This window comes from Paralichthys olivaceus, chromosome 9, assembly GCF_024713975.1.
Source record: "Paralichthys olivaceus isolate ysfri-2021 chromosome 9, ASM2471397v2, whole genome shotgun sequence".
Lineage (NCBI taxonomy): Eukaryota > Metazoa > Chordata > Actinopteri > Pleuronectiformes > Paralichthyidae > Paralichthys > Paralichthys olivaceus.
The window spans coordinates 7,902,344-7,915,520 of NC_091101.1; the positions used below are offsets into that span (position 1 = coordinate 7,902,344).

The window sequence follows — 13,177 nt, forward strand, 5'->3', positions numbered from 1 at the left end:
TTTCATTCATAAATTGGAACTTGCAAGTTAGTTTCGATATGGTCTATGTACAAAGCAAAAACATTTTTCAACACCAGAAAAATAAATGGATCCAGTTTACACAAGATAAATTCCACTAAAAGGGCATTTTAACTCGTACTTTACGTTTTATTTCCTGGTCTTTTCAGTTGAAATAGTTTGTTATGTGATGGATTGAACTACTCACGGGGCCTGCAGCAGATACACTCTCCAGTCTGACGTTTTTAGCTTCAGTACGTTGGCCCTCTTGCTGTAGTCAGTGGCACGAGTGGCTAAAGAGTGATGGATTCGCACTGCGTTCTTCAGGTCCACCTCTGAAATGTCAGCATCTGGTTTGTACTCATCCTAACAAGACAAGAGAAATTGTGGGTCAAAGGTGTTACATCATGACTGGCACATGACAAAATATGCAGGCACGAGACCCTAAGAAGAGCAGCTTTTACTTGGTGTGTATCTGAAGACTGTACATTACGGCAAACACTCCTTTAAACACACATCCAAGGTAAAACGTAATGTTACACTGCTTATAACAGAAATAAATATTGGTTGAATGTTTCTCAAGCTGATGTGGACAGTGAAGACTTCCTACCAGCAGGGGGAGACAAACACACACTATAGCAGCCATGCCTCATTCCCCTCTTAACGCTCTCCTTAACTCTCTCTCTCGCGCGCGAACACACGCACACACACTCGCGCGCGCACACACACACACACACACACCAGAGCAGCGAGAGGCCTCCACCACCGCAGTGACAGCAGTGGAGGATGTGTGTTTCTATGGTAACGAAGCAGAGGACGTACCTTCTGGAGATATAAGATCATCCCTTTCAGGACCGCATAGAACTTCTTCCAACCACGGCGACCCCTCGGGGCTGGGGGAAAGGACAATAAAAAATAATAATACTTTTGTAGTACCTTTAGTGAGTATTTGGTAACAAAAGTCGACCTTGTGTGTGTGTGTTAGTGTGTGTGTGTGTGTGTGTTTTCCAGATAAACTCACTGCGTTTGCCATCCATGTCAGCATGGCTCTTGCGGTTTAGCACTCCATGTTTGTAGGTGACAGCGTTCAAGAGAATAGGGATTGCGATGAAAGGGTTATTGCCGTCCGTTACCCTGGTAACACGTTTACTCCCGCCCTCGCATTGCTCCTCCACCAGCTCTGACAGGCTCTTCCTCAGCTCTTCCTCCTCGCTGCAGACACACAAAGACTCATTCAGATAACCTAAGTAGCACATATTCAAAGGTGCTTACTCCTGAAAACTTGCAAAGGCCAAAGACTTTGCCTGTCGATAAACAAAATGCTATACTCACACTGCCCACTCAAGCTTCTCATTCTTGATGGAGTTATATAAAACCTGTGTAGAAGAAGCAATAATTAATGGTTAATTTGAATATGTAAAGACAAACAAAGGGTGAGGGTGACCGATTTGTTCTCTCAGGAAGAGATCTGTACCTTTAATAAGTCTTTGGGAAAGTCTTTGCCGTTGTTGAGGCCGTCTAGGTTACTGATAAACTGTTGGCAGGACATCTTCTTCCCAATGTTCTGAGGCAAGGAGAAACCAACAGAAACAAACCAACAAAACAATGACTATTAATAATTTTCTATATTTATATAGCACTTTTCTAATCTTGATGACCACTCTAAGCACATTACAGTACAGTTTTGCCATTCACCCATTAACACAGCACTTTCTCTATCATACAACACGCTGCAGGCAGAGCGCCTGGGCAATTTGGGGGTCAGTATCTTGTCCAGGGACACTTTGGCATGTGGAATGGGGAGACTGGGATTGAACTGCCAAACTTCTGGTTAGTGGACGCTCAGGACACTTTAACGTAAAGATTAAATTTCACCTTGCCAAAATGTTTTGCCTTCATTTTTTTGAGTGTATATGCAGCAAAATGTTTACATTTTTTACTTGGCTCAATATTCACAGACGTTTAAAAATTCTATCACCTGAGGATTTCAGCCCCTTATATCTACACTGACCTGGATGCAGTTTTGCAACCATCCACTGAATGGCGCTGATATGCTGCTGGAGGTCTACTGGCAGTGGTGGTGGGTTAGGTTGTACCTCAGTTTGAGCTTTGTTAGTGTCACACCTTTCTTTGTGTTTGAGCCTCTAATTATGATGCATCATTAGTGGGAATGTAGAACTGCGTCTTACTGCATGAATCAGCTCTTTAACCTAAACAAACAACAGATGTGGAACTGAAACTGATTTGATTCACCCCTGATAGAAAAAAAATGATTTTGGTTGTGGCCTTATTATTCACATTTTCCTCTGATGAGGCCACGTCACAGCTCTTTTCTATGAAAATTACAAAACACTCAAAACATTTCAGTTTATAACCACAAATATGTAAAGTGCTGTATTTCACAGCTTTATTTTATCTGGATGAACTGCTCTGTTAAATTAATTCATATTTTTATGTAACGGCTGCAGGACAGTGTACTCTTAATATATACCAATGGCTCCTGTTATAAAATGAGGGTTTCTATAACCCATTGGGGATTCTTGACTACTGCATTAGAGTCGGTACTATTCCCAAAAAGTAGCCGACTAATCGATTAATCGTATTATATAAATATTTTTCTGGAACTTTGCAGTGTGTGAGGAGGGATAAGACATTTGCTGGTCGGTGAAAGCATGTTTAGAGAATTCTCCAATTGTCTACTCTGTTGCGCTTCTCCTTTTGCAGCTAATGGTTTTATCTTATATTTCCATGCTGTTGATTTAAGTCGAGCATCTGAATCTGGTCGTACCACCATGTTTCTTTATGGCTCCTGCTCTATCAAAACGTCTGCTGCTGTAGCACACACACTTCAGTGATAAGGTCATGCATGACAACTATGACTTGTCAACTGTTTGCGCCCCCTGCAGCAGATTTGTCGTAGGCTGCTTTATTCCTGCACTGTGCTAAACCCACAGATGAACTAGTCCACAATGAAGCATTGCATTGACTAGTGGTTTAAAATAAAATGAATATTTAATTATTATAATAATAATAATTATTAATAATAATTTATAATTTAGGTACCAATACTGCAATTTATTTCGGCAAAATCAGCAACTGAACATTAAAAATATTTATGCACCTAAAAGTTATTTTTTGTCTCTAAACAACAATGATTAAAAATTAATATAAGTGTATAAGTGTTCATTTAAAGGTATGACTTAAATGCTGTTGTTGCTGACAGGAGGAGAAACCGATGTTATAGGACTATAGGTATACTTACCACCTGCAGGGGCAGACAGAGACCAGGGACCAGATTTGGTTAGCAGGGGAAAGGGTTTGAAAAGGAGGAAAGGGAAATTGAAAAGAGAGACAGGATATTAGTTAGAGGAGGGACATTCTCTAGAAGTACTACTGAGCGGGAGGGTCGAGGAAAAGCCAAAGAGCAGGACCAATGATACTGTGGAGTGTTGTGTTGCCCAGACCACAGTGCTCCAGTTTAAAACTGAACAGATGAGACTATTTGAGGAGAGAAGAGACAGAAACAGGTCAGAAAGTAGGCCGCAGAAGGGAGAGGGATAGAGAGTGACAGAGCGAAAGGGAGAGAACCGAGAATAAGTGGAATGAAAGAAAAGAAGTTGTGAATGGAGTAATGCCAACTCTGACATAGAAATGTCTTAATGTATTGTTTTATGTGCAGATTAGAAAACAAGGAGATCTCCTGGATTAAAAAGATAAAGAAGTTCAGTACGTACATGTCCATGTAGGTCAGTGTTAAGCAGCATCAGAGCACAGGTTAATGTGTGGGCTCCATCTGCAGAGGGAAATGGTTGAGGTCAGTTAAATTTCATACTGCACACGCATGTACACGTACACAGACACACACGCAAACTCGGAAATGCAATGCCACACATTCCTTCATGATAAAGGCAGAGACAAATCACCTCTGCAGAGCTGCATTGAACATCAGTGTTTTCCTTTAAAAACATTCACTTGTTTCAGACACACATGCTTTATTCAATATTATCTGTAATGAGGCTTTTCAGTCTTCAATATTTATAATTATCATTATTATTAACTATCTAAGGCCTCTGGGATCAAATATCAAAGCTAAGGAAATGTAAACACACATGACAACAGTTTATAATAATTCTAATGTATGAATAGAAGTGGAAACACTGAACATGAGGTTCATGAGATCATGTCATCACTAAAATCTTCCATGCTAAGATGCATTTTCATCTTTTAAGGTTTATGCATCATCATCATCCCCCTCACTGCTCTGACCTTCTGAGGAGGATGTCTGTGGGTTGCAGTGGCAGAAGCGTCTGGAGAAGTGGACCAGGACCCTCTCTCTCTCTTGGGTCTCTCCCATCAGTGGAAAGGCCTTTAAGAAGTTTCTGTCACATAAACAACAACACAAGGTCAAATATTTTCCAGTAATGCATCTCATACATGACTTTATTAATGTAAATTACATCTGTGGAGAATTGATGAAATATTGTAATCAGAGAAAAATAGTTGATCAATTATCTTTTTGTCTCTGTGTGTAACGTTTGCTGTTGAAATCCCATTGCACTTTTGTTAGATATCACTATTTATCTTCTGTTACCCATGTCTTACCGTGCAAAAATATATTTTGGGCATTTGAATGTTTGGTTGGATAAGAAGACATGTGAACAGATCCCCTTGGACTAGTTTTTTATTTTGTATTTACTAGACTGAACAACTAATGGATTCATCAATAGCACATCCTTAAGGATGGAAACACTCCCTCTTGCAGTTTTGAAATTGATCGTAAGAAATTCTCAGAGAACTAAAGTTGTAAACTGTGCAAGAAAAACTTGGTGCATTATTAAAAAGGTATTAAAGTAGGCTTGTCACATGAACCTATAATTAACTAAAACCATGCGCATGCACCCTCTGAAAGAGCAATGAACTTAATTCTAAAGAATATTTAGTCTGACATTTGAATGAGAATTAAAAATATTAAAATATCCTGAATAAATGAAAAAAGAAAAACACACATAAACAAAACAATAAATACAATTACTCTCCCGCTCTATGTTACCATCCCAGGCACATATATGTTTGGCACAACGTTGCAACCATGGAACATTTGCTGTTGCACAAGTACTCAGTCATCCTATCTGCAAATTACACACACATAGCTGACCCCGTCATGATGTATACCCCCCACCCACACTTTTCTAATCTGTCATTTCTTCAGAAACCTCACACCTAAACATACATTGTTATATGTCTGCTCTTCCAGAAGAGCAGTGTGTGGGATAAACGGCACAATGGCGTACACAGTACACACACACAAGGTGAAAGCAATACCAACCACATTGTCACGTCTAGTAATAAACAAACAATACTGGATAATCAAACAACACAGAAATAAATGCAGGACCTTGAGTATGTTTCGTGTAACTTTTTGAAGTTTGCAGTCTGATGTGTACACATGGTGACACCCTGGCACTGAGGGCAGCAGTTTGAAACAGCAAAATGTCAGGTACAAGGCAGTGATTCACTCCGCAGCTGTCAGCCGGCTAACTCTTCTTGACACAGCAGCATGATTAGCACACAGCTATATTATACTCATAGGCTACCATGTGCTGACTGTGCTTTACCCTTTTTTATATAAAGTCTATGGCTTTTACCTCAGGGCTCGATCCAGTGACAGGCCAGAGAGGTCAAAGAAACTCAGGTACTCTGAAGCCACCAATTGGCTGAACTCATTACTGCAAAGAGAGAGAGAGAGAGAATCAGCACATCCACGTGGCAGTGAGAAGTATGAAAGTATTACATAAATGTTTTTTGACATGTTGTCATGTTTAAGCATATTCTGATCATGTGTTTGTATCATTTTACCTGGGATCAATACATTCCTTTGTCTGAGTCTCTGTGTCCCATATAAATTGAACAGTTATGTCAAAATTTAAACATGTTCTCCGGTTTCTGGTGAATTCTCAGTCTATTAGCAGACGGTGTGCGCATGTGTTTCTGTGTGTGTGTGCATGCTCACTTCTTGCCCAGGTGTCTGGCCACGTCGCAGCGTTTAAAGCCCTCGAGGTGATAGAGGCGCTTGGCAAGCCTCTTGGCGGCCTCATAGTCGACTCGGCAGCCATTGGCCAGTGTGTCGGTGCTGCCGCGCTCCAAACGCTCCAGACTGCCCAAATCACACTCCTCTGAGTCAGACAGGACGTCTGTGAGGCTGGCATCACTGGGGGAGGAGACATCCAGACAAACAGACATACACACAAACAAGCAAGGTGCCCAGGTTAATGAATAGAGCACATGGAGTTAGAAGAGGAAACTGAACTGCTGAGAGTGGAACTCAATTATATAAACATATGTTCACATACACACAAACAAAAGTAGAATGAGCTTTAAATGACTTATTTTGACACTGACCCACTTTCACTGTCACTTAGTGTCCTGCTTTAATGCAGAGGATCTGATTATAATGCTGACGCAGATTTCACCTGCTGCAATCTCTTCTTAAAGGCCCCACTAATCTCACACTGTTAACCTCCAACATGATCTGAATTTAAGTACTGTGATATAAAAACTAATCGCTCCTTTCTTCTCTTCCATCCCCCTATTTCAGGCAAATGTCACTAAGAAGTAAAAGTGTGAGCTTTTCATTTTTAAAAGTCCCCTGAAGTGGTGGTGAACAAATAATGCTCTCTCTCTCTCTCTTTGGCTTCAACTACTCCTATATATCGCCCCCCGAGCAAATCACCCAACCTTTTACAGAAGATAATTGTTTTCTTTCATGCTCACTGAGTACAACTGGATTGCAATGGGTGTATCTGTGTGAGTAAGCAGCAGGGCGTTTCTTTGAAAGACTCAATGTATTCTATCATCCCAGCAGGATTAGTTAAGGTTAAAGAAAAGAGAAATTCAGGACATGAGAGTGAGCATCCAGCTACCACTGCCAAGTCATGACTTGCAAAGTCTGCATGATGCTCTGCAACTGTAGTGCACACACACGTCTCAAAGTAAAACTGAAAGTTGTTCAGATACGCTGAATTATAAACAAGTAGTGATGATTATGTAAACAGCCTCTGTCCAGATTCTTTCTTTTCTAGATTTCCAACAGCTGCCAATGTTATTTTAAAGCACTTTCTAACATTAATAGAAAATAATTTTTTGATTCCACTTGCTTTCTTACATGAATGGAAACTAAAATGTCTCTCAGTAGAGTTCATTACTCCACCAAGGCCCAACAGTCCCCTTAGAAACCACATTTAAATTAACTGGATCCACATTGTTATTTCGATCTGCACCAAATTACACAAACTAATGAGCAGGGTTATTTTCTCAAAACACACAAATCAGAGCCACAAGAAATTGCACATGCTCAGAGACATCAGTCCCCTTAAGTGTGTCCGGATTTTATTCATCAATTGGAAAAATGCCCTACCTCACAATCATAAAGAAACCAATACCACATCCTTCCACCAGGTTTCATGGTGATTGGTCCAGTGGTTTTAGCAAATACAAATGGACAGGGGTGAAAACCTCCTTGGCGGAGTTAATGGGTCCATCCCTGCAGTGTGGCACTGAAGGACACAGTCTGATAAACCGTCTGATCAGAACAAGACCCCACACCATCCCTTAACTGTTTAAGTGTCATCAACAGAACGGAGACGATCGATGCAGAGTATTAATTAGTTCCCTAATTATTTATTTATGACTTAGTAAGGAGGTTGGATGAAGATGTGTGAGCTCCGTCCATCGGTAGGAAGTTAATTAGCATTTTTTATTTGACTTTAAATCCTCATGCAATGTTTTTTAGTCTTAACTGGTTATATATTGTATTTATGATTAAAATTAATTTTTTGAATGCACATTCATGCCAATCAGCTTCTAAAGAAATAGAACGTAAATAAAATAAAATTACTTTTTTATTCACATACAACTCAGCAAATAGGGAAAAAAAGCCACAAACTGTTTCTGTTTTATTTCTGTAGAAAGCACGTACTCAATAACTTCCATGAGTCTAAAGGCCATTTCCTCATTTGTCTTATCTGTGTGTGCATCTGTGTGCATCCGTCAGTGATCTCACCAGATGATTCAGATGTTTTTTTGCATAATCTGATCAGCCCAATTACATTACCCTGCAAATTCAATACATTACACACTGCTGTTGTAAGGGTTTGCCGGTTACCATGGATACAGCGGAAGTGCCCTGTGCTACAATTACAAAGAATGACAGTCGAGTAATCCAAGGATGTTTTTCACAGACTGGTGTGAAAAACAAAAAGCTGCAAATAAACAAAATACAAAAAACAGCCAGTTTTCATGGTCAGGAGTCAGGCCCCTGCCTTCACATGCTGAATGGCTGACCATGCACAACGTTCTTACAGCTGACCTCTTCAAAGGGCCCTGCTCTAGGCAAGGTTACACTTCCCTGTCTTGGCTGATTCATTAGTGTCTCAGAATTAATCTTCATCTGGAGCCTGACCATGGAGCAGTTTGCCCTGGGAGACCCCAGGGCTACTGCCACCATCAACACAGGTCCCAGGGTCAGATGAACACATGAACCCCTCAACTGTGATGAGGTGGGTCGTGCAAACTCTTGCTGCCAAGAATGACAACAAGACTGAAGTTAAGAGTCAAGGGAAAGCTGGTTGATTTGCAACTAGCCAGGGCTCATCCTTAGGGACAGGGTGGGGGGCTTGTACTGTATATCCGGAGTAAACTCACTGCGTTTTGGTTGGGAGAAGGATCAAACTGAGGTGGTCTGGGGATCTGATTAAATGCTTCCTGTACAGTTCCCACCAGAGATATTCTAGACACGTCCCATGAAGAGGAGAACACTGGGCAGTCCCAAAACATGCTCAATGGTGCATATCACACATAATGTGGGTAAAAGTCGCAAGATCCCCCTGGAGACCCAGACAAGTGGTTGAAAATGGAAAAATTGATGGACAGGAATATAGCCTGTGCATGTTACACAAATGCCCGCCACATACATGCATAAATAAAATGAGTCAGTGGTGAACCATCAAAACAATATCTGGCTGTGTCTGCAGTGAAATTGCCTTCACTTGTCTGACTGTATTAATTCACTAGACTCGGAAAGGCCTCATAAATCATTCAAATCTCATATCAGTCACGAGGCTAAAACGATGCTGGGCTCCCCCGATGCTCCCCCACCCGTCTGGCAGTAACAGAACAAACATAGACACACTGAGAAACACAAAATAATAGTGAGATAGACACAATATGACATGTCAGTTATCTAGAGTGGGCTTTTTCTGCCAAGATACTTGGTGTTACTGCCGGCCAAGTGGCACACAGAAAAACTACTGGTCCATCCAAAGGCACAATTGTGTATCCCCAGGCCACACACTGCCACCACCACCACTGAGACCACAGTCTGTGTGCGCCAGTGTGTCAGAGATTGGCGGCATGATGGTGCATGCCAGTGAGTCACATGCTAATCTTTTATATCTGTTCTCCGGACACACCTACAAAGGTGTGTCTTGCATGCAAGGTGTGTGTGTGAGTGTGTGAGTGTGTGTGTGTGTGTGTGTGTGTAAGTGTGTGTGTGTAAGTGTGTGTGTGTGTGTGTGTGTGTGTGTGTGTGAAGCAGAGGGTCTCAGTGGCAGGGGCTGTGTGAGTAATCAACAATTATGGGATTACCTGGATTACGAAATTCTGTTAGCTCACAGATGTTTCTCTTATTTTGGTAAACACTGATCAGCAGTTGACAGAGGTAGAGTGTAGACAAACTTTAGAAACACAAACATTCAGTGGAGGAACTTCATGTTTGTCTGTTTTGTCGTGTTTTCTGCTGTGGCTTGTAAATACAATCACCACAAAACACTGTTGCAACACTGGACTGTTGTGTGTAAAATAAGACAAATACAGCGACAAAATCTGACTCTGATTTATACATTCAACTAGTGTTCGGATGATTGCACCAACTATGTCCGTTAACTGATGGTCAACCAATCACGTTACCAGCACATTTAGGTTTTTGCATCTTTTTGGGGACTTTTTTGTTTGAGAGCTGTTGACAGTGATGATACATTAGGCAAGGCCAAACTGTACTTTATACACATACTGTGTTAAAACTGCTAGTTGCAATTTAGAAATAATGAATAAGGTTACTGAAAAATGTATTGTTTGTGAGTAATGAGGCTACAAATCCATACTTTGAATATATCGTTAAAAATGTGGGTTATTATAAGACCACTGGTTGCAAATTCTCTTTTTACATTCTTATAAATAATATAATGTAATATTTGTCATTTGAACTGTTGGACATACTCAGTTTTTAGACATTATTGAGCTTTAAGAGCTTGTGATGGGTACTAGTCTTTATTTTCTGACATTTCATGAACTCATCAATTTAGTAAATGTTTATAGAATAGATTAATCACAAGATTAATAACTGAATAAGTGACAATATTAATAATTGCTAGTTGCACCCCTAACCTCTGTATCCCTTTGTGGAACAAGTGGTGACGGCTGACTTACGAATCTTATAACTCATTATTACATGCAATACAATTCAATAAGTACAGATAAAGATATGATGAAATCAAGGTAGGATTGAATGTATTGCTGCCAGTACTCTTTGTACACTCTTTTCCTGTTTTTTTATTAGATGCTTACATTTCTCTATATTTTAATATTTAAAAAATAAATCTCTTACAGTTCCATTGTACCAAAGTATAGTGACAGTAAATATCTTTCTGATTCTGAAATGTATGGTACATTTATGGTAAAGTTAAAATGTTCTTTAAATCCTCAACAGTGATTCACAAGAACTTTCTTTGTATGGCTTCATCAAATGAGATGTAAAACAAAACGTAAATGTACTCTTAACCATTTTTCTTCTTCTTTTTTTTTTTTTTTTTACGAAAAGGTTAAAGTCCCTGCAGGAATATTGTAGAAGTACCGTGTTGAATTTCCTCAGAGTAAAGTTACAGCTGCCTCACTATTTCCATTTTGCCACGCAGCATTACATTAATGTTCCCACCCATCTGGACGTGAAACCCTTCAACAACCTGGTGTGAGGACGTGTAACACTCACAGGAGATGCAGCAGAAAGTCGAAGTGAACATCATATTCCTCTTTCCACATGATCGTCTCTCAGGACCTCGGAAATCAGCGGTTGAAGGCGAGCTACGGACCCGCCGCCTCATCATCCGGCAGCCGCTAAAGTCTGCATCGCTCCGGTTCTGTTACTTCGCCTCAGGCCCAGTGTGATTTCTACAAAGCGGAAATCAACTCATCGTATAATTACAGCCTATAAATGATGATCGATCGGAGAGTTGCGTTAATCCACGACGGCGTCAACAGGCAGGAGCGTGTGGGGTTCCTTCGCTTGAAGTTTGTTGGCTGAGTGAACAGGAGAGGATGTCAGGGGCGGAGCGACTGTTCCCGATGAATTGGTTCGTAGTGGGGGCTTCACAATGGCCCTGTGTGTCCCAGCCAACAGCACTTCCTCTGGGTTAAAGTGAGGAGCTGAGACCTTGCGATTCAGGTCAATATCAACGGGATGTCCTGGGTTTTAGATTCCTGACGTTCACTCAACAGGCTGCTCTCTCCAGGAGTCACCGCATGATGTTTTTTCTGTGTTATTGAAATGTATCCACTCAACATGCCTATACAAGATACTAATAAAGACCTTAGACCATATATAAAGATGGACGACATGAGTGCTCCCAAAAAGTGAAGCCAAAGCCTTTTAACCGCCCCCTGGTGGCTGGCTGCAGTATAAGTCATAAATCCCACCTCCCCCACATTATGCCTGTTCTACAGTGAAACACGGGTTATTTAAACGTGGGTTAACTTGATAAAACAGGGCCATTATGGTTTGTCTCTCTGTTTGATTTCGGGTACTGGTACACAAACGTCTGGCGGTTCAATGCAAGTATTAATGTCACACAATGAAAGGTGCAGCGTCAACACCTAAACTTTCCAAATAAATAAAAAGAAGAAATTAGCTCACTCACGTTTCCATCACTGCAGTCATTTGACATGGACACGATTGTATGCATTCCCACTGCAGACCAAAGCCAGATGTTGGTGTTGGAGGGGTTTTTGACCAGTGGAAAAGGGTCTTTAGTGGTTCACATCAGATCATTCTTCTCAAAGATGATTTCTGTCATTTGTTTGTTTGGTTTTAGTTAGTTATTTGATGCAATGAAAACATGTGTGCAAGAACAACAGAAAAAGCATGCAGGCAGCTGGAGGGTCAAAAGTACAACATTTAGGTGGAGGTGGATGAAAACTGACACAAAGAGGCATTTACTGCAACCTGATTAAAAGCAGATTATTAGGAGCAGACAACAATGACTACATTTCCTTGACGATAACAACAACATTGATGACTCATGGATAACCTTTATCATTTACACATGATGGACAGATGAACAGAATTTAGAGTCAGAAAGTAATTGAAGCAGGCATCCAGATGTGTCATCTGCAGGAACTAATAAAGTCAATACAAAAAAGTCAGGCAAGACAACTCACCAGGCAACAATCCTATTTCTATACCTCCATAACAGACAGATATAATGTCACTGAAGCTTTCTCTTGTAGCTGATCATGCACCTCTTGTGTCAGTAAAGCTGCAAATTATTAACTGTTCTTTCAATGATTTTTTTTATAATCGACAGACTGCCATTACTGTATCCATTTCATTCTTTACAAGGTGCCATTGTTCATAAAATCTCCCTTCCTCAAAACATATTCAGTAGTTAAACCTACTTGATTATTTAAAATTATACTACAACTATAGTACTAACTTGGGGAGACAATTTAAATTCAAAATACATAAACTGATGTTTAAAATTAATACATTTGTTATAGAGTATACTGCAGACTTAAAGCTTGTCAAATAAGTGGTATTCTAACACATACAACTATTCTCGTGAAATGATATCTTTTTCTTTACTGGTCTGGGCACAACATTCCAGTATAGTCTGTTGTCTTTCCCTTTCTTTCTCTGTGTCTTCTCATTGCACACACGCACACAACCAAGGGCCCAAAAAACAGCCACAAAGTGGCAGACAATAGACAATGGTGACCTCTTTCAGCTGAGTGAAATAAATTGTGTTCAGGTGTGGAACTGAAGCACGGAACATAACAACAACATCTTGATCTGACAAATCTGCTACAGATTCATACAGCGGAACAAGAAAAAAAAAAAAATCAGACACAAATG

The 13,177-nt window shown here is 40.4% G+C and overlaps 1 protein-coding gene across 3 annotated transcripts in view; it reads right to left on the minus strand.

Annotated features, from left to right (window-relative positions):
* The window catches only part of psd2 (pleckstrin and Sec7 domain containing 2), a 34,599-nt gene that overhangs the window by 4,336 nt on the left and 17,086 nt on the right, over positions 1 to 13,177 (minus strand). The window contains exons 1-10 of one of the 3 annotated variants that reach the window (XM_020084190.2): positions 11,039 to 11,607; positions 6,008 to 6,205; positions 5,643 to 5,723; positions 4,264 to 4,376; positions 3,732 to 3,790; positions 1,472 to 1,561; positions 1,330 to 1,373; positions 1,019 to 1,209; positions 820 to 890; positions 206 to 363 (exon numbers count right to left, since the gene is read on the minus strand). In XM_020084190.2, the coding sequence (XP_019939749.1) occupies positions 206 to 363; positions 820 to 890; positions 1,019 to 1,209; positions 1,330 to 1,373; positions 1,472 to 1,561; positions 3,732 to 3,790; positions 4,264 to 4,376; positions 5,643 to 5,723; positions 6,008 to 6,205; positions 11,039 to 11,088 (1,055 nt within the window). In that variant the 5' untranslated portion in view covers positions 11,089 to 11,607. Of the gene's footprint in view, positions 1 to 205; positions 364 to 819; positions 891 to 1,018; positions 1,210 to 1,329; positions 1,374 to 1,471; positions 1,563 to 3,729; positions 3,791 to 4,263; positions 4,377 to 5,642; positions 5,724 to 6,007; positions 6,206 to 11,038; positions 11,608 to 13,177 lie in introns of those variants that run through there. The other 2 variants (XM_069532047.1, XM_020084181.2) reach the window with 2 other exon arrangements.